The sequence below is a fragment of the Rhinopithecus roxellana genome, chromosome 12 (genome assembly GCF_007565055.1).
Source record: "Rhinopithecus roxellana isolate Shanxi Qingling chromosome 12, ASM756505v1, whole genome shotgun sequence".
Taxonomy (NCBI): Eukaryota; Metazoa; Chordata; class Mammalia; order Primates; family Cercopithecidae; genus Rhinopithecus; species Rhinopithecus roxellana.
Window position 1 is genome coordinate 106,268,435 of NC_044560.1, and position 23,138 is coordinate 106,291,572.

At 51.1% G+C, this 23,138-nt stretch overlaps 1 protein-coding gene across 1 annotated transcript in view; it reads left to right on the top strand.

Annotated features, from left to right (window-relative positions):
- Positions 1 to 1,145: 1,145 nt before the first annotated feature.
- The window catches only part of PPP5C (protein phosphatase 5 catalytic subunit), a 43,766-nt gene continuing 21,773 nt past the window's right edge, over positions 1,146 to 23,138 (top strand). The window contains exons 1-2 of the mRNA XM_010377437.1: positions 1,146 to 1,369; positions 7,854 to 8,095. Coding sequence (XP_010375739.1) covers positions 1,249 to 1,369; positions 7,854 to 8,095 — 363 coding nt within the window. The 5' untranslated portion in view covers positions 1,146 to 1,248. The remainder of the gene's footprint in view (positions 1,370 to 7,853; positions 8,096 to 23,138) is intronic.

Genomic DNA, 23,138 nt, shown 5'->3' on the forward strand with positions numbered 1-23,138 from the left:
AGGGGTGGAATCTGGCGATTGGACTATTCAGCCTGAGGTTAGACTATTCGGGGTCTCCTAATCAGGAGTTTGGGTTTTCTCCTAAGGGTGCTGGGGCCATGGAAGGCTGGGAGCGAGGGTGTGCCATGGTTTTATCATGTCTTAGAAAGATCCCTCGGCCGGGCGCAGTGGCTCACGCTTGTAATCCCAGCAGTTTGAGAGGCAGAGGTGGACAGATAGCTTGAGGTCGGCAGTTCGAGGCCAGCCTGGCCAACGTGGTGAAACCCCGTTTCTACTAAAATACAAAAATTAACCAGGCGTGGTGGCGGGCGCCTGTAATCCCAGCTACTCGGGAGGCTGAGGCAGGAGAATCGCTTGAACCCCGGGAGGCAGAGGTTGCAGTGCGCCTAGATCGTGCCACTGCGCTCCAGCCTGGTCGACAGAGGGAGACTCCCTCTCAAACAAAACAAAATAAAACAAAACAAAACCTCTAGCTGCCTTGTGAAGGGTAAATGAGGGAGGCAGAGTGCATGCAGTAAACGCTGTGATCTCAGACAAGAGAATCTGTAAAAAGACAAACAGGAGAGTTTATTTGAAGATTCAGGATTTGGGAAGCTGAACACAGGAAGAAAGGGGATGGTGCAACACACTTCTGAGCCTTGCTCAGGACTTGAAATCCAGAGTGCCTTCATTTAAAAACTCAAAAACACCCTCAGGGTTGCACCTTTTTTGGCTTGAGAAGCCACCCATTTTTCAGAGATGGGTAACTGAGGCCCTAGAGAGGAAGGGAAGATTTGTTCAAGGTCACACAGGTAGTTGACAATAGGGCTCGACGCCCGGGTCCGGCTCCGCGTAGGGCATGGCGCTGCCTTGCAAAGCAGCCACACCCGCCAGCGACATTCACAACCCACCCCCCCAACCCTAGAGGACAGCGGGAAAATCCCACTTTAAGAACCGAGAAACTTTTTACAGCCTTGAAACACGATAACTTTGGAAGCAGAGGCCACACCAGCTCTGTTTCGCCGCGCGCCCCTTCTCTCATTCCCTATTGGCTCTCTCTACCGGGGTACCGTCCGGGGACCCTCTGGTCACCTTGTCCTCCGCGCGCTCTATGGCGAGAGGGACCTGCGCAGGCGCGTGAAGAGCGCCTTCAGGGCCCGCGCTTTACGACACTTGTGCGGCAGCGGCGGCGGCCACCCGGCGCTCCTTCGCGACGGTTCGGCCGGGTGCCGCTGGCGGCCGTTGCCAGGGTAGGGGTCGCTTTGCGGCATGGCGATGGCGGAGGGCGAGCGGACTGAGTGTGCTGAGCACCCCCGGGACGAACCCCCGGCTGATGGCGCTCTGAAGCGAGCAGAGGAGCTCAAGACTCAGGCCAATGACTACTTCAAAGGTGCGCCCGCCTAGTAGGGAGGGTGGACAGCGGCCCAGGCCAAGGGGTGCCGGGCCCGCGCGGAACCATGGCAACGCGGAGCTGCAGCCTGGGCGCGGGGCAGGCACTACCAAGTGACTGGGCGTGGGGAGGCCCAGGATGGCGCTACCAAGGGGCGACATAGGGGGCTTCGGAGAGTGATACCTAGGAGTGGCGTGCGGAGCGGGTGCTACTCAGAGGAGAGACTGAGGAGGGCGCCACCGATTGTGGGGCGAGAGGGGGACTGGAATGAGGGCGCTACCAAACATGAGGCCTGCAGAGGGCGCTACCAGGCAGTGACATGTGGTGGGGGAGTGAGTGATGGCGCTACCAAATGGGGAGTCCTGGGGTGGGTGCCGCCAAGTGGGGAGTAGAGGAGGGACAGTCCCAATAGAGGCGGCAATCGTGGGGGTGGGGAATGGATCATTAGATGGGGGGAACAAGGAAGTAGGAGATTTGGGCTGACCCGAGGAAAAGGAATGTGATGGTGGGGGCCTTGGGAGTAGGGGTGGGGATCCCCAAGAATAGTATCACTTAGAATATTGAGAAAGAGTCAAGTGTGGCGCACCCATTCATTCATTAATTCAACAAATAATTTATTGAGTACCTGTTATGGGCCAAGGACTGTACTTGACTCTAGGGATATAGCAGTGAATGAGAGAGATGTGGTCCTGTCCTTAGTTTGTAATTTTGCAGGTGAACCAGACATGAAAAAAAAAAAAACATGTAAGTAAGTAAAATACTTAAATTGTGATGAGTGCTTTGAAAGCAAACCAACAGTGTGATGAAGTAGAGAATAAGGGTTGGAGGCTACTTTAGATAGGGTAGTGGGGGAAGGCCTTACAGAGCAGGAAGCATTTAAGCTGAAACTCACAGAGGGAGGACTGGAGAGGAGTGTTCAAGGGAGGTAAGGCAGCCTGTGCAAAGGCCCTGGGGTGGGGAATGAAAGGACACTGGCATGGCTGGGGCTTTTGCTAGTTAGCAGGAGACCAATAGCAAGATGAGATTAAGACAGAGGGCAAATCATGCAGGGTCTCCCCGAGTCATTGCAAAGAGCAGTTTGGAATTTTTTGTTTTTGTTTTTGTTTTTTTTGAAACGGAGTTTCGCTCTTGTTGCCCAGGCCAGAGTGCAATGGCGCAATCTCAGCTCATTGCAATGTTTGCCTCCCTGGTTCAAGCGATTCTCCTGCCTCAGCCTCCCGAGTAGCTGGGATTATAGATGCACACCACCATGCCCAGCTAATTTTTGTATTTTTAGTGGCGACGGGGTTTCGCTCTGTTGGCCAGGCTGGTCTTGAACCCCTGACCACAGGTGATCCGCCCATCTCAGCCTCAAAGTGGTGGGATTACAGGCGTGAGCCACCACTCCTGGCCCTACAGGAGGACACACTGAGTAAGTAAATGGGCCAATTTGGACTGGAGAAGAATTTGGGTGTGATCAAACTATTGTTGGGAATGGATGAGATAATCTAGTAAGAGGGTCTAGAGAGGGGACTTAGGACAGATCCCGAGTGGAAGAGGGGGAGGCTAAGGAGGACCGCTTAGTGAGGTGGAAAGGAAGCCAGGAAAGGTGTCGGGAAGGCGGAGAGAAGAGAGCGCTTATAGAACAAGGAGCTGGTGCCCTGAGTCTGATGCTGCCAAGGCGAGCACTGGCCATTGGCTTTGGCTCCATGGATGCTGATGGTGATGTTGACAGGAGCAGTTGTTGGGGAATGATGGGGCTGGTGTAGCCAGGAGGGCGCTGAAGAGTGAATGGGAAGGGAGGGAGTGGAGAGAGCAAATGTTAAGTGTTAGGAGTATTGGTTCTGAAGGAGAGTGGAGAAATGGGGGAGGGTGGTAAGAAGAGAACGTGCGCAGGAGTTCGAGAGCAGCCTGGCCAACATGGTGAAACGTCGTCTCTACTAAAAAAATTAGTCGGGTGTGGTGGCACACACCTGTAGTCCCAGCTACTGGGAAGGCTGAGGCAGGAGAATCGCTTGAACCTGGGAGGCAGAGGCTGCAGTGAGCCAAGATCACGTCACTGCATTTTAGACTGGGCAACAGACTCTGTCTCAAAAAAAAAAAAAAAAAAAAAAAAAAAGAGAGAACATGCAGTGTCAGGGGAAGATGGATTTTTTGTAAGGATGGAAGAGAGTAGAGTCCAGTAGAGATGGAGAATTGATTCTGCATGTGAGAAGGGAGACTTGCAGCAGCAAAACCCTGGAGAAGGTGGAGGTGGAAAGGATCTGGACCCCTGGAAGAGAGTTGGCCTCCAGCAGGAGCAGAAGCAAAGTATGGAGAAGTTTGATCTGGTGGGAGCCATGAGAGGGAGGTAGGACCAGTGAGAGATGAGGCCGGAGGTAGAACCTTGGAAGTCAGATTGGGGAATGTGGGTGTCATCCTGAGGGTGGTCGATGCCATGGGGTGTTTCAAGAGTGGGATGCCGTGGTTCAGTTACCATCAGAAAAGATCCTTGGCTGCCATGCAGAGACTGGACTCCAGGGTAAGACAGGAAGGAGGCTAGATTAGTGGACAGGTGAGGGGTGGTGATCGCCAACCAGGCTGGAGGGACAGAAATAGATTCAAGAAGTGTTTCAGAGAGGAAGTGAGAGTGGCTGCCTGGAGAGAGGGTAGACGGTACTCCAGGCAGGAACAAAGAAAAACAAAACAGGTGGCAAAGGCCCAAAGGTGAGCGGAACCTGGCATGGAGGCCGTGAGTAGGAGGCTGGAGGAGGTCACGATGAAGCTGCGGGGAGCAGATTGCGCAGGGCTGTGGGAAGGAGCCAGGGCTTTCTGGGGTGGAGTGGTGGGGGGGGCGGTGAGGCTCTGGGGAGCCCTGGGAGGTTCTGAGTAGCGAAAGGACAGGGTCAGGTTTGTGCTTTAGGAACACCCCTCTGGAGGGGCAGGAGAAGAGACTGCGAGGCCAGGTAGAGGCTGAGCCAGGAACCTGGGTAGGAGAGGCCAGGCCAGGGCTGGGTGGGGCTGGAGGGTGAGAAGGGAGTGGCTGGATCTGAGAGATGTTCAGGAGGCTGACTTGGCAAAAGAAGCGAAGTGACTGCCAGGCTTTGGGAGCCCAGGGATCGGGAGGAGTCCAGGAGGAGGCTGTCTCAGCTGGGTGATGGGGTGGAAGCTGGACTTCCCTGTGATGGGAGCAGCCTGCATGAGGGTTACTGCTCAGGCCGCCTCAGAATTCTGGGCCACAGCTGCCATTGGGAGGAGCCCATTGTCCCCCAGGACCTGGGATCCAGCCTCTCAGGAGTCTTGGGGCTGGGCAGGCAGCCAGAGGGGCCTGGCACTGAGCTAGTATAGAGGAGAACGGCCCTGCTGGCCCAGGCCCCTCGCTGTCTGGCAGGCAGTAGCAGGCACAGCGCCCCAGGCTCCAGGGCTGTGGGAATAGCAATAAAAAGAATAATTACAGTTCACCTTAATTGAGCCTTGTGGTGGCCAGGTACACCGTGGGGTTTAATCCTGCCCGGGGGCTGGGAGATGGCTAGGAGTGGCCCTGTTTATTTTATAAAGGAAGCAAGGCTCAGAGAAGTGAAACCACTTGCCCAAGGTCAGAGCGTGTGAGCAGCAGGGCCCGGATATCCCCTTCCTCGCCACGTGCTTGGCTCCCATGTTCAGCTTCCTCCCAGAGCCATACTGGCCCTGTTGAGGAGAAGAGGGGCCCCAGCAGGGAGAAGAGAGGTCCCGGGGCTCAGAGGACTGTCCCCTCAACTGTAGCTGATTGCTCTGTAAGTTCAGGCCTATTCCAGAAATCCTGGGGCAGAGCCTGGTCCCTGTCTCAGGTCTGAGTCAAAGGGAAGTGTCTCAACTGTCTTCCCCTCTCTCTAGGCCTCTGTGCCCTGCTTCTGTAAAATCGGGGGTGGGGGCTTATGCTTAACCCCTGAAGAGGCTCCAGGTCTAAGAGCTTGTGGGGACGGAGCAGGCCATGGTTGAGAGCTCAGGCTGCCTGGGTTCAAACCCTGTGTCTTTCTCTACCTGCTTGATGATACCTGGACAAATGATTTAACCTCTCTGGGCCTCTGTTTCCTTGCATCTAAAATGGGGAATGTCTTGAGGCTTAAATATGATCCTGTTTGTAAAGCACATAGAACAGGGCCAGGATATGGCATGTGGGTCGACCCGTGGAGTACTGGCTCCTCCCATTTCCTCTTCTTCCCTTCACTTCTTCCCTTCATTTAGTCATTCATGCATTCACTTCTTTTGCCCACTGCTTTTGCTGCAGCCAGTTTTATTTATTTATTTATTTTTTGAGATGGAGTCTCGCTCTGTCGCCCAGGCTGGAGTGCAGTGGCCGGATCTCAGCTCACTGCAAGCTCCACCTCCCGGGTTCACGCCATTCTCCTGCCTCAGCCTCCTGAGTAGCTGGGACTACAGGCGCCCGCCACCTCGCCCGGCTAGTTTTTTGTATTTTTTAGTAGAGACGGGGTTTCACCGTGTTAGCCAGGATGGTCTCAATCTCCTGACCTCGTGATCCGCCCGTCTCGGCCTCCCAAAGTGCTGGGATTACAGGCTTGAGCCACCGCGCCCGGCCGCAGTCAGTTTTCTTACACAAGTTCGTAAAACCCTCACGGCCACCCAATGAGGCAGAGCTCAGAAAGAGGAGGCTGCTTGCCTGTGGCCTCGAGTTAAAGATCTGCAGAGCCGGGTGGCAGGCCCTGAGACTCCAGGCTCCCCTCCCTGTGCCACTGGAGTAACAGCTGCCCCATCAGGAGTACTGGCCAGGCGGCCTCTGGACTACAGTCAGGAGGCCTGAAGGAGTCCTCGAAGGCTCTGGCATTCCAGGGAGGGTGGGTCGGATCTGGGCTGCCTGGTTCTGCCCTTGCTTGTTTCTGGGAAGTCCCAGGCCCTGCCCTCCTGGGGCTCACAGCTATGGAGGGACACACTCATTACTTAACAGTGACAATGAGAGTGAACAGGGCAGGCACAGGAGTGCCCAGGGGCTGGGGCAGCCCAGTCGGGGGCCTGACTCAGCCTGAGGGTAAAGGAGGGCTTCCTGGAGGAGGGGACATGTGAGCCATTTGAAAGATTGCCAGGATTTAACCTGGCAGAGGGTTGTTGTTAGATTGTTGCTGGCCCAGTCCCCAGGACCCGGCTTCTCACTTCTGTAATGTCAGTCCCCATCTCTCTCTGCCTGCCTCCTTTCTTTCCCTCTGGAGCCACTCATGGAGCCTGGGACTCTCTTCTTCCGTCTCTTCACCCAACTGACTCCCATCTTCCAGGTCTCAGCCCCGGTGTCCCCTCTGAGCTGCCTCAACCCTAAACACTGGGCACCACTGTCTGGGGAGGGCAGGGCTGTGGGTCGAAGGACTGTCGGAGTGCTCTTGAGAACATTAAAATGGGAGTGAGGCTGGAGACTCTGTTCAGGGCTGCTGGTAGAAGGACTCTAGGAAACCCCAGTCCGCAGGGGGTTCCTCAGTAGCCCAGGAATACCCAGGTAGTAAAGGCAGAGCTAGGGACTGGGCCCAGGCCCCCTGCTCCTGCTCTGTGCTTGCCCCTGTGCCACGCTGCTGCCCAGAGGTCACCATGGCATGAGGCGTGAGAGTGGGAGCCTTTTGGTCTTGGCCTGGCTCAGAAGGCCCGCTTGTCACCCGCTGTGTGACCTTGAGCACAGACCTTTCCTCCCTGAGCTTCAGTGCCCAGATTTGGAGACAGGGTAATGCCATATCCCCGGGCTTGTGAGAGTTCAGTGAAGGAACCTGTGTACTGAAGCCCTGCATGGCCCCGGTACATCACAGCCCCCAGTGGGGACAAGCCTCTAAGACTGTGCAAACCTTGGCTCTCCTGCCTGTCAAATGGGCATGAGGGAGCGATCAAGCCTGGCTCTGCAGGTGCAGACAGGGCATTTGACCTTGAGCAAGACCTCCATGGCTTGTCTGTGAAGTGAGCACCAGATGGTCCTTACTCCCGTGGAGACATGAGGATTCCACAGGTCACGATGTAAATGCAGGGCACAGCTGTAGTTCATCTCAAATAAAAATCCGACCTCTCCTTGGCCAGATGTCACATCCTGTCCCTCCACACTTAGAACACCAATATCCAGACCTCGCTATGGCTGCTCGGGGCCCAGGGATCTGTCCCACCAGCCTCCCCGCCTCATCTGTCCTCCCCCTGCCCACTGTGCCCAGCTGCCCCAGCTCTCACTGGCGCTCAGACAAGGCTCAGCCGCCTCTGGGCCTCTGCACCTGCTCTTCTTGCTCTCGGAGTGCTCTTTCGGTCTGCTGCTAGTGCCCAGCTTGGGGCCGGAGGGTTGAGCGCGCGGGTGTGTGGAGTCTCTTCAGTCCTGGAGATTGTGGCCGAGAGAACAAGCCCTGAGCTAGGTTGGTTGGGACAGGCAGGAGGGGCAGGCTGAAGAGATGTCTCTGGGCTCAGAGTGGCCCTCAGCTTCCCCGTCTGTGAACAGGGAGACTGGGCGTCACCCAGCCCAGGGCCTGTCCTCGCGGGGTTGGAGCACTGCCTCATGCCTCGTCCTCCATCTCCGCAGACAAGGACTACGAGAACGCCATCAAGTTCTACAGCCAGGCCATTGAGCTGAACCCCAGCAATGCCATCTACTATGGCAACCGCAGCCTGGCCTACCTGCGCACCGAGTGCTATGGCTACGCACTGGGAGATGCCACGCGGGCCATCGAGCTGGACAAGAAATACATCAAGGGTTATTACCGCCGGGCTGCCAGCAACATGGCACTGGGCAAGTTCCGGGCCGCGCTGCGAGACTACGAGACGGTGAGCTGGGGAACGGGGCAGGCCTGGCACCTGAGCCAGGCGGATACCGAGGGCTGGGCTGGCGGGGATGGGTGTGAGGAGCCATTCACGCCTCTAGTCACCACTTAGCCAGCCAGCAATTGCCTGTGGGGCCTTGGGCCCAGGCCACAGCTCTGCTCAGCCATCTCACATTTTGTGACCCTGGGCCAGTTACCCTGCCTCTCTGCACCTTCCTTTCTGCATCTGTGAAATGAGGAGAACAAGAGGATCAGCCTGAAGGGCAGCTGTGAGGAAAAGTGAGCTTCTGCTTTTCACGAGTAGACCAGTACCTGGCCCAGGGTCGTGTCCTGTGATGGTTCACCTGATGGTTACTGTCATTGTTAGTGCCGGTGCTGGACAGGAGCCACACGGCCTCCCTTCTTCTGGTAGAGCTTGTCTCTCAGGAGCAGGCAGAAAACCCACCACTGAATAGGTTAGCAAAATAATTGCAGGTGAGGATTGCACTTTGAAGGAAAGAGGAAGGGCAGTCAGGCGCGGTGGCTCACAACAGTAATCCCAGCACTTTGGGAGGCCAGGGTGGGAGGATTGCTTGAGCCCAGGAGTTTAAGACAAGCCTGGGCCACATGGGGAGGAGACCTCATCTCTACAAAAAATACAAAAATAAACCAAACGTGGTGGCACGCACCTTTAGTCCCAGCTACTCAGGAGGCTGAGGCAAGAGGATCACTTGAGCCCAGGAGCACAAGGCTGCAGTGAGCTATGCTCTCACCACTGCACTCTAGCCTGGGCGACACAGTGAGACCCTTTCTCAAAAAAAAAAAGAAAAAGAAAACAGGAAGGGTGATAACGTTGCCAGGGACAGCAGGCAGGATATGTGTGATATGCTGATGAGGGAGGGGATCTAGGGCACAGTGAGAATTCTCTAGTGCCCTCAGCCACCTGATGAAAATCCTGATGGCGTGAGGCCCTGCAGAGCCAGCGCACACCTTCACACCAGGTGCGCTCTGCACCTTCCTTCAGGGAGGCTGACGTGGGAACTGGGATTACTCCCCTTCCACGGATGAGGAAACTGAGTCCCTAAGGGGTGAAGTCACCTGCCCAGTGACCCCCACCTGGTTAGTGGCAGAGCTGGGATTTGAATCCAGGAGGTCCGGCCCTCAGGGCCTTATCTCTCCCACCTCAGAGTTCGCTCCCTGAGATGGGGACGTGTGCTTGTCCTGCGCGTGGGGACGGTGCAGCAGGGGCTGTGTGTCTTGTGTGTCGAGAGAATTGTTATCCTGCCGCCACACACAGACACTTCACTCCCTCCTTCAGTTGCAGCCATCACACTCGGAGCTGCTTCTGTCGTGTAGGGAGGGGCAGCCAGGGAGCTGGGAGCCGCGAGTCTGCAGTTGGTGTGGGGCTGAGAAGCACGAGTCTGCAGTCAGTGGAGCCAGCTCAGACGACTGGACCGGCTGTTGGCTGCTGGGGTGGAAGGTGGACTTCAAGCCAGGTGAAGGCTTGAGCCAAACATGGGGCCAGGGGACACGTGTTAGGATGGGGGCAGAGATGTGGCGGGGGGTTAGGGTGACACCTAGAAGGTTTCCTAGAAGGGGCAGGAGCAGCAGAGCAGAGGCCTTCCCAGCTTGGGCTCTCAAGCCCTTCTTGACCAAGCCCCTCCCTCATTGTCTCTTGGTGTCCTAATCTAGAAAATGGTGACAGGAGGAGTGGCCGCCTCTGGGTGGCAGTGGCTGTGATGACGTGGTTGAGTAAAGGTCACGAGCTGCAGGGCTCAGTAATGAGTAACCAAGAAGGACAGTCGGTGTTGGGTTGGGGCAGGGCTGCAGGTGAGAAGGGGGCCTGGGGAGACAGTGGGGCAGAAGAGAGGAGCCCTAAGGACTGGTTTAGGGCAGGGTCTTTGTCACATGTGGGGCTGCAGGAGCATCTTTCCCCAGGGTAAGGAGCAGGAGCTCTTTTCAAGGCTCTGGCCCAGTCTAGGGCCCAACCCCGCATACTCCCTGAGGCTGGACTGGTTGGCTTCAGCCATCTTGTGGGTGTGCCACGTCTGAGCTATATTCCAGGCCTGGCAGATGGCAGGGAGGATTGAGGGGTTGGGGAATTCAGAGCCTTTTACAGGACACCCAGCACCTAAATTGTCGTGGCCCATTTCCCCATGGGGGCTCTCCCAGCAGCATTGGGGACCCCCACATGAGCCTGAGGGCTTACCTGTCATCAGGCCATCCACATGCCTGCAGGCCTCCAGCCCTGCTCCCTTCTGCACAATCCTTCAGGCTCCGTGTGCCCTGGGGCAGTTCATCTTCCCCAGACTAGACCTCCTGCTTGCCAGATGCTAGAGTTTCCTGCTAGACCAGGAGCTCGCCAGGGAAGCAGAGCAAACACGTGACCTTGACCTTGGGCGAGGGAGCTCCCCTTAGCCTGAGTTTCCTCAGCTTTCTGCTCACTCTGGGCCCAGCACTGCTGGGAGCCCTTTGTGCACCTGAATTCAGCCTGAAGCCTAGAGAGGGGATGTCCCTCCTCCAGGGTCACCCAGCAGGGAAGTGGCAGAGCTGAGACTTGAACCCCCAATCCATGCTTGTAACTGTTTCTGGGCCACAATCAGTTGAATAGCTTCAGCACTTTTGTCCTCATCAAATAGAGAAGAGAAAACGGGTCATTGTTTGGAGGAAGTGTGTATAAATATTGTTTTATGGAAATTACTTTTCATTTACACAAGTACAGATGAGTGTTGGGTATGATACGAAAATCCCTGTTTTACATGTGGGCTGCAGGCAGAGGGTCTGAAGTCACCAGTGCAGGGGCTAGAGGGGCAGGCTCTGGGCTCAGGATGCCTAGGTTCACAGCCAGCTCAGATTGGGTAGCAGCTGCATGGCTCCCAGTGCCTTTTTTCCCAACCTCAGTGTCCTCGTCTGTTAAAGGAGGTGAGAATATAGAAATAACAACCAAAGAGTTTTTTCCTTCTTTGTTTTTTGTTTGAGACAGTCTTGCTCTGTCGCCCAGGCTGGAGTGCAGTGGCACAAATCTTGGCTCACTGCAACCTCTGCCTCTTGCGTTCAAGTGATCCTCCCACCTCAGCCTCCCAAGTAGCTGGGGCTGCAGGCGTGCGCCATCATGCCCAGATAATTTTTGTAATTTTTGTGGAGATGGGGTTTCACGGTGTTGCCCAGGCCGGTCTCAAACTCCTAGGCTTAAGTAATTTGCCCTCCTTAGCCTCCCAAAGGGCAGGGATTACAAGCATGGGCCACGGTACCCGGCCCTAAAGTGTTTTTTCTTTTCTCTCAGTCAACAATTAACACAGAAAGTTTCTGTGACCACTGGTCACGAAAGGGAGTGGGGGTTTCTCCCTACCGGCAACCAGGCAGTCAATTCTGCAGTGGACACCAGCCGGGTGTTCTCTAATTGAATCCATTCTGACACTATCTGTCTAGAGATTGCATTAGATTCCACAGGTTGAGGACTTAGTCCCCACTTGTCCCCCAGTTCTGATGCTGATCACAAGACCTAGGTTATTTTGCCAGTGATTCTGACTGACTGGGTGTTAGTTAGCATTCCTGTGACCCACTCCTTGGGTTCAGTTAATTTGCTAGAGAACTCCCTCATAGAATTCAGGGAAACACGGTTACCAGCTTTTTATAAAGGCTGCTACAAAGGATACAGATGAGGAGATGCACAGAGCGGCGTGTGGAATGGAGCGCAGAGCTTCCACGCCCTCTCCTGGAGCACCACCCTTCAGGAACCTCCTTGTGTTCAGTTATTCGGAAGCTCCCTGGACCCAGTCCTTTTGGGTTTTTATGGAAGTTTCATTACGTAGGCATGATTAATTATACCATTGGCCATTGGTGATCAACTTCACCTGCAGCCCTTCTCCCCTCCCGGAGGTTGGAGGGGGAGCTGAAACATTCCAACCTTACAGTCCCACTTTGATTATTCCAGTGACCAGCCCCCATCCTGAAGCTACGTAGGGCTGGCTAGCCATTAGTCAACACATGAGCATGCAAAAAGGCACATCACTTTGGAGATTCCAAAGATTTTAGGAGTTGTGTGCCAGGAAACAGGACATGATGAATATCAAACCTATATTTCACAGTACCACTGGCTTCAAACACAGTTCCCTTATATCCAAAGAATATACAACTCAAAAGGTACTACTGGCCGGTTTGTTACTAGAACTCCATTAGGTCATTAATAATTAGTCCATCATATTATATGATTATGTCTCCCAGGGTGAGACCAGTCAGGTTTGCAGGTATTTATTCAGTCTTGTCAGTTTCCAAAAGCAGGCGTGATCTCAGCAAATATATAGCTTCCCCCTTTCAGGCATTAGGTATTATTGAGATAAGAGACAATGTTACCTCTGACTCTGAGCCTCTTTCAAAGTGTTGATGTAATACTCGAGTTTTCTTAATTCATAACTCATTTATTCATTCCTTTACCCTCATAAATGTTCCTCCATCTCTTCATTTATATCTGTTGTCCTGAAGGAAGAAACTGAGGCAAAATTAATATAAGTAGAAATTTTATTTGGGCCAAGGTTGAGGACCAGCCTGGGAGCCTCAAGTTATCTTGGGAAGTGCTCTAGAGAACAGATAAGCTCAAGCTTTTAAAGACAAAATGATAAATCAGGAGAGGAGTGATTACAAAGGGTGTTTTTCTGGAACTCTCATTGGTTTAAAAAATAACATTGATGTGTAATTGGCTCTACCTTGTTAAATTACAGGGTGTAAGTGACGGTGTCCGTGTATGGCATTGTGAGGTTGATGTGTAGCTGTTTATGGAGTCTTACTCTCGAGTCCACAGAGTCAGTGGCTTCGGGGGATGGGTTTTTCTCAAGGTGGGGAGTGGGACATGACTGCTCCCTCATTCCAGTTCCTCTCTAGGCTCGATCGTTTAAAGGGGGTTTGCATTACTCAAGGAAAAGTTCATTTTCTTTCTCATTTTTCCCTTTTGGTCAAAATCTTTCTTCTCGAAAGCATTGATCAAAGTCTGAGTGTCAGGGTGTCCCTCGTCACTAGGAAGGCTCACTTTAGGGCAGGCCTGTTCCATGTGGGGGGAGGGGGAAGGAGATGGCTCAGTGAGGAATTTTCAGAGTGTCCAGAAGCTGAAGTAGGATGGCCTCACAGAGTGGCAAAAAGAAGACCTGAATCAAGTCACTGATTTATACAGCTGCGTCTTGTGTGTTGAATCATCTCTTTTTTTTTTTTTTTTTTTTTTTGAGGCGGAGTCTCGCTCTGTCGCCCGGACTGGAGTGCAGTGGCCAGATCTCAGCTCACTGCAAGCTCCGCCTCCCGGGTTTACGCCATTCTCCTGCCTCAGCCTGCCGAGTAGCTGGGACTACATGCCCCCGCCACCTCGCCCGGCTAGTTTTTGTATTTTTAGTAGAGACGGGGTTTCACCGTGTTAGCCAGGATGGTCTCGATCTCCTGACCTCGTGATCCTCCCGTCTCGGCCTCCCAAAGTGCTGGGATTACAGGCTTGAGCCACCGCGCCCGGCCAATCATCTCTAGTCTTTAGGATACCAGGATTTTCATTTTCTTGGAAGTAAAACAAGATTAGTAATTTAAATAGTAGAAATATAATGCACATAAGGATTATAATGAAAACAAGAATGTATACGCCAGAATGAAAAAAAGAGCCTTTTCCAGTTAGGGAGCCAACTGAAACCATCATGAGGAAAATGAAACCCAGCTTCTGCTTTGGGGACTTACTGTAGCCAAGATGGAATTCAAGATTCAGTACAAACTGCAGGCAAATAATAAAAACCCAAAAACAATGGTCAGGGCTAGAATCTCAACACAGATGTGCTACTGAAGCATCGTTTTTCTCTCTCCAGTCCCCCAGTTTTACCAAAGACACTAATAATAGCAGGACCAATTTATTCTCAAAATACGTTTTAGTGTTATACTTTATTTGCATAAAGTACAGCAGGATTAGTGACTGACCACATAGACTCCTTTTAAGTTGGCTTTCCTGGAAAATGAGGAATTTCAGATTAGACTTTTTTTTTCTCCCCCCAGAGATGGAGTTTTCCTCTTGTCACCCAGGCAGGAGTGCAGTGGCGCAATCGCGGCTCACTGCAACTTCCACCTCCCGGGTTCAAGCGATTCTCCTGCTTCAGCCTCCTGAGTAGCTGGGATTACAGGCACCTGCCACACACCCAGCTAATTTTTCTTTTTTTTCAGACGGAGTCTCGCTCTGTCACCCGGGCTAGAGTGCAGTGGTATGATCTTGGCTCACTGCAAGCTCCGCCTCCCGGGTTCATGCTGTTCTCCTGCCTCAGCCTCCTGAGTAGCTGGGACTACTGACGCCCACCACCACACCTGGCTAATTTTTTGTATTTTTAGTAGAGATGGGGTTTCACCGTGATAGCCAGGATGGTCTTGATCTCCTGATCTCGTGATCCACCCGCCTCGGCCTCCCAAAGTGCTGGGATTACAGGCGTGAGTCACCACGCGCAGCCACTCACCCGGCTAATTTTTGTGTTTTCACTAGAGATGGGGTTTCACCACGTTGGCCAGGCTGGTCTTGAACTCCTGACCTCAGGTGATCCACCCGCCTCGGCCTCACAGAGTGCTGGGATTACAGGCGTGAGCTACCGTGCCCGGCCTTTTTGTTTGTTTTTTAACAGTCTCGCTCTGTCACCCAGGCTGGAGTGCAGTGGTGAGATCTCGGCTTACTGCAGCCTCTACCTCCTGGGTTCAAGCAGTTTTCCTGCCTCACCTCCTGAGTAGCTGGAATTGCAGGCATGTGCTACCACGTCCAGCTAATATTTGTATTTTTAGTAGAGACGGGGTTTCACCATGTTGGCCAGGCTGGTCTTAAACTCGTGACCTCACATGGTCCACCCACCTCGGCCTCCCAAAGTGCTGGGATTACAGGCATGAGCCACCTCTTCTGACCTAGGTTGGACTTTTAAAAGCCTTTTGAAGCTCCAAACCAAATATTCACCATCAGACTCTGCCTATACCTTACAAATTAGGTGAATTCCTTTCTTCTCGAGATCCCAGAATATCTTGAGGTTCCTAGGCCTGTCAGAAAATGACTTTTTTTTTTTTTTTTTTTTTGAGACAGGTTCTTGCTCTGTCACCCAGGCTGGAGTGCAGTTGCGCAATCGTGGCTCACTTGCAGCCTCAACTCTCCAGGCCCAAGCGATACTCTTACCTCAGCCTCCCTAGTTGCTGGAACTACAGTCATGTGCCATGAAGCTCAGCTAATTTTTTTATTTTTTTGTAGAAATAGGGTTTCACCATGTTACCTAGGCTGGTCTTGAACTCCTGGGCTCAAGCAGTCTGCCTGCCTCAGCCTCCCAAAGTGTTGGGATTACAGGCTTGAGCCACCAGCAAAATAACAAAGTAACATTCTTTTTTTTTGAGACTGAGTCTCGGAGTCTCGCTCTGTCTCTATCACTCTATCACCCAGGCTGGAGTGCGGTGGTGCAGTCTTGGCTCACTGCAGCCTCCACCCCCAGGTTCAAGCAGTTCTCCTGCCTCAGCCTCCCTCAGCTGGGATTACAGGTATGCACCAACACACCCGGCTAATTTTTTTTTTTTGTATTTTTAGTGGAGATGGGGTTTCACCATATTGGCCAGGCTGGTCTCGAACTCCTGACCTTGTGATCCACCTGCCTTGACCTCCCAAAGTGCTGGAATTACAGGCATGAGCCACCGTGCCTGGCCCATAACATTCTTTACTTACTGAAAGGTCAGGGACCTTGTAAGGGAACTATGTAGGTAACAAACCAGGCCACTGTTTTTCCAGGTCATTGGGTTTATAAAGTCAACCCCAATCTTTGAAAGCAGTCAGGTCATATCTGAAAATATGCTGTTCCAGTCAAAAAGCCTTGGTAAAATAACCAGTGTTTTCAGTGTGTCCTGTTATAAAAGGAAACAGTCTTATTGTTTTCTTATGCAAATAACTATATTGCCATAAAATATATTCATGAATAGTTTGTGAATTCTGGAGAAATCAGGTAGAGAGAAAGGTAAATGTTTCAATTTTGCTCACCAAAATATACTTTACCCAGCCAGGTGTGGTGGCTCACGCCTGTAATCCCAGCCCTTTGGAAAGCTAAGGCAGGAGAATCACTTGAGTCCAGGCATTCAAGACCAGCCTGGGCAACACAGTGAAACCCTGCCTCTATTAAAAGAAAGTTATTATTATGTTTTAAAGTAAAATAAAAAAGAAATATAACTGGACTTGTTGGTGCATGCCTGTAATCTCAGCTACTCAGGAGGCTGAGGCATGAGGAGAGTTGCTTGAACCTGGGAGGCAGAGGTTGCAGCGAGCCAAGACTGCGACACTGCACTCCGGCCTGGGCAACAGCGAGACCCTGTCTCAAAAAATTTAAAAAAAAATTTGAAAAGAGGAATCAGCACTGTTTCAAACAAAAAGCCGTAAAAACTATTTCAGTCCTCCATCAATTCAGGCCTGTGAACAAGTAATTAATTCTTGTTCTACTTGATATTGTATTCATGAACCATCTTTTTTTGTTAGAGTTCTGAAAGTTTTTACCTAGTTCAATGGTATAATCCCCACAGTTATCAGAAACCAGTATTCAAGAATACTTGTCATGGTCTTTTCTGTGAATTTCCTTGAAGAAGCAGCAAATTTTTGATAGCAGCGGATTGTAAAATAATTTTTTTTTTTTTTTTGAGATGGAGTCTTGCTCTGTCGCCCAGGCTGGAGTACAGTGGTGTGATCTCAGCTCACTGCAATCTCTGCCTCCCAGGTTCAAGCAATTCTCCTGACTCAGCCTCCCGAGTAGCTGGGACTACAGGCGCATGCTACCACGCCCAGCTAATTTTTGTATTTTTAGTAGAGATGGGGTTTCACCATGTTGGCCAGGATGGTCTCGACCTCCTGACCTTATGATCTGCCCACCTCGGCCTCCCAGAGTGCTGGGATTACAGGCGTGAGCCACTGCGCCTGGCCTAGGCTTACCTTCTAATTTGTGAGCGCTCATTTATCTTTAATTTTGTATCATGTAGATGATATACGAAAACATGTATAGACATAACTATGTAGACACAACATATAGCACACGTGTTGTACACATGTATGTATCGACAGGTCACAGATGTCAAGGAGTTCTGTGTGAAACAGAATAGAGCTTTAGACCTGAGAGGAGCCTGTTTACCCACAATGCTTGGGGCTCCATGAGGATAAACAGAGGTTCCCTCATGTGATACCAAAGGTGGCAAGAGGAAGGAGGGACGGACAGAGGTACGTCAAAGAACAGGACTTGGAGGAGCCAGTCAAGGAGATCTTGTTTTCCATAAAGCAATTAAGTTTTACATTATCCTTGGCAAAAATCATGTCAACAAGAAGAAAAGGAGATTGTGTATAGTCAGGAGTAGTTGAAGAAGAGAGGAAATCAGAACAGAAGCGTCAAAAAATATATATATATACGTGTGTGTGTATGTGTGTGCATACATATGTAGCCAAATATCAGCTTTTAATTAAGTCAGCTTTTGACTGTAGAGCTCTTTAAAAACTTTTAATCAGGTTTTAGCCAGGCAGATAGCAAACATTAGGCCAGATGCGGTGGCTCACACCTGTATTCCCAGTATTTTGGGAGACTGAGGCAGGAAGATCACTTGAGGCCAGAATCCTGGGCAATATGGCAAGACCTCTTCTCTAGTCTCAAAAAAATTTTTTTAAAGAAATAGCAAACCTACCTGTTTCTTGGCTTTCCCTTTTTGAAATTCACATCAAGGAGTTTAGTTTGGGAGGTGGGGCATATTTGTTTATTAGTGGTCTAGGGTAATCATTATTTAAAGCTGTTTGTCTTTTGTAAATCTTACAGCAAAGTTCAGCAGACAGTTTGAGCATTTAAAGGGTTTTCTGGGGGAGTTTCCTAAAAAAAATAATAATTGTACCTTTCAAATCTCTTATGAGATTGCAGCCAGGACAAACAGGAAGTAGGTCTCCATTAGATTTGTCTGGTTCGAAATCCTGCCTTTTCCAATTGTGTGCACAAATACATTAGGAATTTCAAAAGACCCTCATTTGGGCCGTTGCACTTTGGGGTATCTCATGCCACTGGGTCCATTTACCTAGGTATTTGCAGGATGGAGCTCCGTAGGTATCAGACATAAATCCAGCTGGTGTTTTGGGGCCGGGGCAGGGGTGTTGTCCCTTAAGGCAAAGCTCAGTTTCAATGAGCAGTTTCCTATAATTTTATTTATTTATTTATTTATTTGAGATGGAGTCTCGCTCTGTCACCCAGCCTGGGGTGGCGCAATCTCAGCTCCCTGCAGCCTCCGCCTCCTGGGTTCAAGCAACTCTCCTGCCTTGGTCTCCCAAGCAGCTGGGATTACAGGCGTGAGCCACCACGCCCAGCTACTCTTTGTGTTTTTAGTAGAAATGGGGTTTCACGATGTTGGCCAGGCTGGTTTTAGACTCCTGACCTCAAGTGATCCACCTACCTCGGCCTCCCAAAGTTCTGGGATTACAAGCATGAGCCACCATACCCAGCTAATGTTTGTGTTTTGAGTAGAGGCGGGGTTTCACGTTGTTGGCCAGGCTGGTTTCAAACACCTGACCTCAAGTGATCCACCTGTCTCGGCCTCCCAAAGTGCTGGGATTACAGGCATGAGCCACCACACCCAGCCTCCTACAATTTTAGAATTTCCTTCTCAAAAGTGACCAAGGCCAGGACAGTATATTGGGTCGAGGGTTGAGGTGTGCTCCTTTGTCAGTCTTCCAGGTGTCCGGTGAATCGTGTTCTTTTTTTTTTTTTTTTTGAGACGGGGTCTCGCTGTGTCACCCAGGCTGGAGTGCAGTGGTGTGATCTCGGCTCACTGCCAGCTCTGCCTCCCGGGTTCACGCCATTCTCCTGCCTCAGCCTCCCAAGTAGCTGGGACTACAGGCGCCCGCTACCACGCCCGGCTAATTTTTTTGTATTTTTAGTAGAGACGGGATTTCACCGAGTTAGCCAGGATGGTCTCGACTTCCTGACCTCATGATCCGACCGCCTCGGCCTCCAAAGTGCTGGGATTGCAGGCGTGAGCCACCGCGCCCAGCCTGTGAATCGTGTTCTTATGTGTCTTGGAATCTCTTATCACCTTGTGGCAGCAGAGTGCTTCAGGTATCAGAGTGACCAGTCCCTTATTCATACTTTTCCGGCTGAGCTAGAGTCCTTACTGGTCTTCTCCTAATGGGAGGCCCTTTAAGACTCCAACACGTCATGCATGGAAAAACGTCCCCATACCTCTGCAAAGTCTCTGGTTGCCTAAAGAATCCAGTGGGTCAGAGGGATCTATTTTCTCTTCTCTTTGGGGCAAGAAGACTTACACTCATGCAGCTTAGTTGGAAGCAGCTGCAATTTAAAAAGCATGCTGTGTAATTTCAGCCCAGAAGTACAGCCACCAGTGCCAGAATGCCAGTGCCATGACCTGGGCCTCTTGCTGTGAAGCAGCGGTGGAGAAGGCAGTTTCCTTTGTTCCCCCGAAACCAGAGTCCCTTGCTTGTAGACAAAGATGGAAACCTTCCTTCTAGAAAAAGAGAGGTAGAAAGAACCACTCAAATAAAGTCTAGACCTCACCTGACAAGAGAGGGGGTCCAGATTCAGGAGCACTCACCCTTTTGCCCCCACTCAAATAAAGTCTAGACCTCACCTGACAAGAGGAGGGGTCCAGATTCAGGAGCACTCACCCTTTTGCCCCCAGTGAGACCTGTGGAGCTGAAGGAATACAGTGGGTTTGTTCTGGTACTGAGCATCGAGTCCAGGGGCACCCAGTGTCCAAGGGGGTACCTCTGAATCCTGCTCACAGGGCCAGGAAACATTGTCATAACCGAAGAAACTGAGGCAGAATTAACATAGAGTTTATTTGGGCCAAGGATGAGAGAATTGCAGCACTGGAAACACTTCAGGTTACCTTGGGAAGAGCACTGGAGAACAAGGGAGAGGCTTGAGGGTTTTTGGTTTAGTTTTAGAGACAGAATCTCACTCTGTCACCCAGGCTGGAGTGCAGTGGCACCATCATTGCTCACTGCAGCCTCAAATTCCTGGGCCCAAGTGATCCTCCCACCTTAGCCTCCCAAGTAGCTGGTACTGCAGGTGCATGCCACCATGCCTGGCGAATTTTTTTCTTTATTATAGAGATGGGGTCTTGCTGTGTTCCCCAGGCTGATCTCGAACTGCTGGACTTCTGCCTCAGCCTCCCAAAGTGCTAGGATTACAGGTGTGAGGCACCATGCCTGGCCTGCTTGAGCTTTTAAAGCAAAAAAAGGACAAATGAGAAGAGGGATGATTATAAAAGATGTTTTTCAGGAAATATCATTGGTTTATAGAAATAACATTGATTAGTAATTGCCCGTCCATTGTGGAACTAGAGGGTGTGAGTTACGGTGTCTGTGGTTCGTGGCCGTCTAGAGTCCACATAGCACGTGGCTTCGGGGGATAAGTACTTATCTGAAGTGAGGAGTGGGATGAGACTGCTGTCTTATTCCAGTGCCTCTCTGGGTCTGATCATTTAAAGGGGCTCACCAGATAATTTTTCTTTCTCATACCCACCCTTTTCGAAGGGACATTGGAATTGGCCACTGTGCTGGGTCTGGGTCGTAGGCAGCCCACTAATCTAGCAGATGCCTCCCCTCAGATCACTTCCATTCGGATAGGGTACGGTTACATAGGTGCGGGACTAGTGGGCTATTTTTACCACCAGGCTATATAACCGCATTCACTGTTAGCCCCAGTTTCGCCAGATGGTGTGAAAGCACAACCCACTCCCATCCGGCCCTTGGGAATTCTGACAGAAGGTTTAAAAACATAGTTACGGTTTCTTAGGAATTATCCCTGCTTCCAGCACTGTAGGTATATACCCTTGGTGCTAGGACCACTACATCAGGTAGGGGAAAGAAAGAGAGAAATAAAATTTATAATTCCAGTACCAGCGTATTTCTCCCTTGGCTAGAACTGTAGAGTCACACCAACATCTTCCCCAACCCCTCTTCCCCAGATTCTGCATGTAACGTTGCAGCTCGGGGAGTTTGAGAAGATGCTGACAGTTTGACTGAAACAGGGATCAGAAGGCGGCCCACCAGGAGTGAGCTGGAGATGCCCGGTCTCTCTTGGGATGGGATTCAAAGGCTTAGGGAAATTGGAATGCTTGAGTGAATTTGTCACTTAAAACCCACTCACCCACACTGGAGGGTCCAGAGAACACACCTTTTACCAATACTTTGAGAAGCAGATTTGTGAGGGGGCCCCGGCATCCCTGCTTGCCCCTCTCTGCAGGCTGGACCTTACGGTGGGAACCACAGTCACTCAGTTGTAAAACTTACATGCAGTGGGATCAATTAGATCCGGGAGAGGCAGGGGCCAAGTGTCAGCACTCAGCTGCTGAAGGCAAGATGTCTGTCAGGAACACAGAAGGAAATCCACCATTAGAATAATCTGACTGTTGCGCCTCAGTCAGAATAAGGGCTTATAGGGGGCCTGGTGATGAATGGAGTTTTAGCTCAGGTCCGACTCTCAGTGGGTTGAGTGGGTCCCTGGACCCCTCCTGTGGTTACTTCCCCCGTTCCAGCTGCACAATTGGAATAAGTGTACTCAGCAGCTGGCGGAAAATCCCCACGTGGGTTCCCTAAGCTGTGGAGTAAGGGCCGTTATGTTGGGAAAGGCTAAATGGAAGCCATAGAGCTGCCTCTACCTAGGAAAATTGTAAATCAAAAACAGCAGCACATCCCTGGAGATTGTAGAGATTAGTGCCACCATCAAAGACTTGAAAGATGCAGGGGCGGAGATCTTTACCACATCCCCACTCTGCTCTCCTGTTTGGCCTGTGCAGAAGACGGCTGCATCCTGGAGAATGGCAGGGGATTATCGTAAGCTCACCAGGTGGTGACCTCAGTTGCAGCTGCCGTACCGTGCGGTTTCATTGCTTGAGCAGGTGAACGCATCTCCTAGACCTGCTGTGCAGCTTCTGACGTGGCAGGTGTCCTTTCTCCATTCCTGTCTGTGAGACCCACCAGAAGCAGTTTGCTTTCAATTGGCAAGGCCAGCGCCACACCCTCGCTGCCTGCCTCCGGGACGTATCCGTCCTTCAGCCCTGGGTCACAGTTTCCCTCACAGGGATCTTTGCTTTTTAAAAAATTGTTTATGAAAATTGTTATTAATTTGTTATCTTTTTGTTTTAATAGCTTTTGGGGCACATGTGGTTTTAGTGACATGGATGAATTGTGTAGTGGCAAAGTCTGAGATTTCAGCACACCCATCACCCGAGTACCGTACACTGCACCCAGAACATAGATTTTTACCCCTCACCTTCTCCCACCCTCCCCCTTCTAAGTCTCCAGTTTCCATTATACCACTCTGTATGCCTTGCCTACCCATAGCTTAGCTCCCACTTACAAGTGAGAACATACAGTATTTGATTTTCCATTAGTGAGTTAATTTCACATAGAATAATGGCCTCCAACTCCATCCAAGTCTACAAAAGCCATTATTTTGCTCTTGTTTTTGGTAGGGTAGTATTCCTTCATGGAGATATTATATTGATCACCCTTCCGTTCTACAAGCTATCACACTGGTCCACGACACTGATGGCATTTTACTAATTGAACCTAGTGAGCATGAAGCAGCTACTCTGTACTTATTGGTAAGACAGTGTGGAGTGAGGCAATTCTCTTAATAAACACCCTCTCATGTATATCCACATGCATAGGTACAGTCATGCATTGCTTAACAACAGGTACTTTTTGAGTAATGTGTTGTTAGGTGATTTCATTGTGTGAGCACCATAGAGTGTGCTTACACAAACCTGGATGTTACAGCTTACTACATACACACCTAGGTTAGGTGGCATGGCCGAGTGCTCCTAGGCTACATGCCTGTACAGCATGTTACTGTGCTGAGTGCTGCAGCAACTGTAGCACAACGGTAAGTATTTGTGCATCTGAACGTAGAAAGGGGATAAAATAGGACCGGGCGCGGTGGCTCATGCCTGTAATCCCAGCACTTTAGGAGGCCAAGGTGGGTGAATCACAAGATCAGGAGATCGAGACCATCCTGGCTAACACAGTGAAACCCTGTCTCTACTAAAAATACAAAAAATTAGCCGGGTGT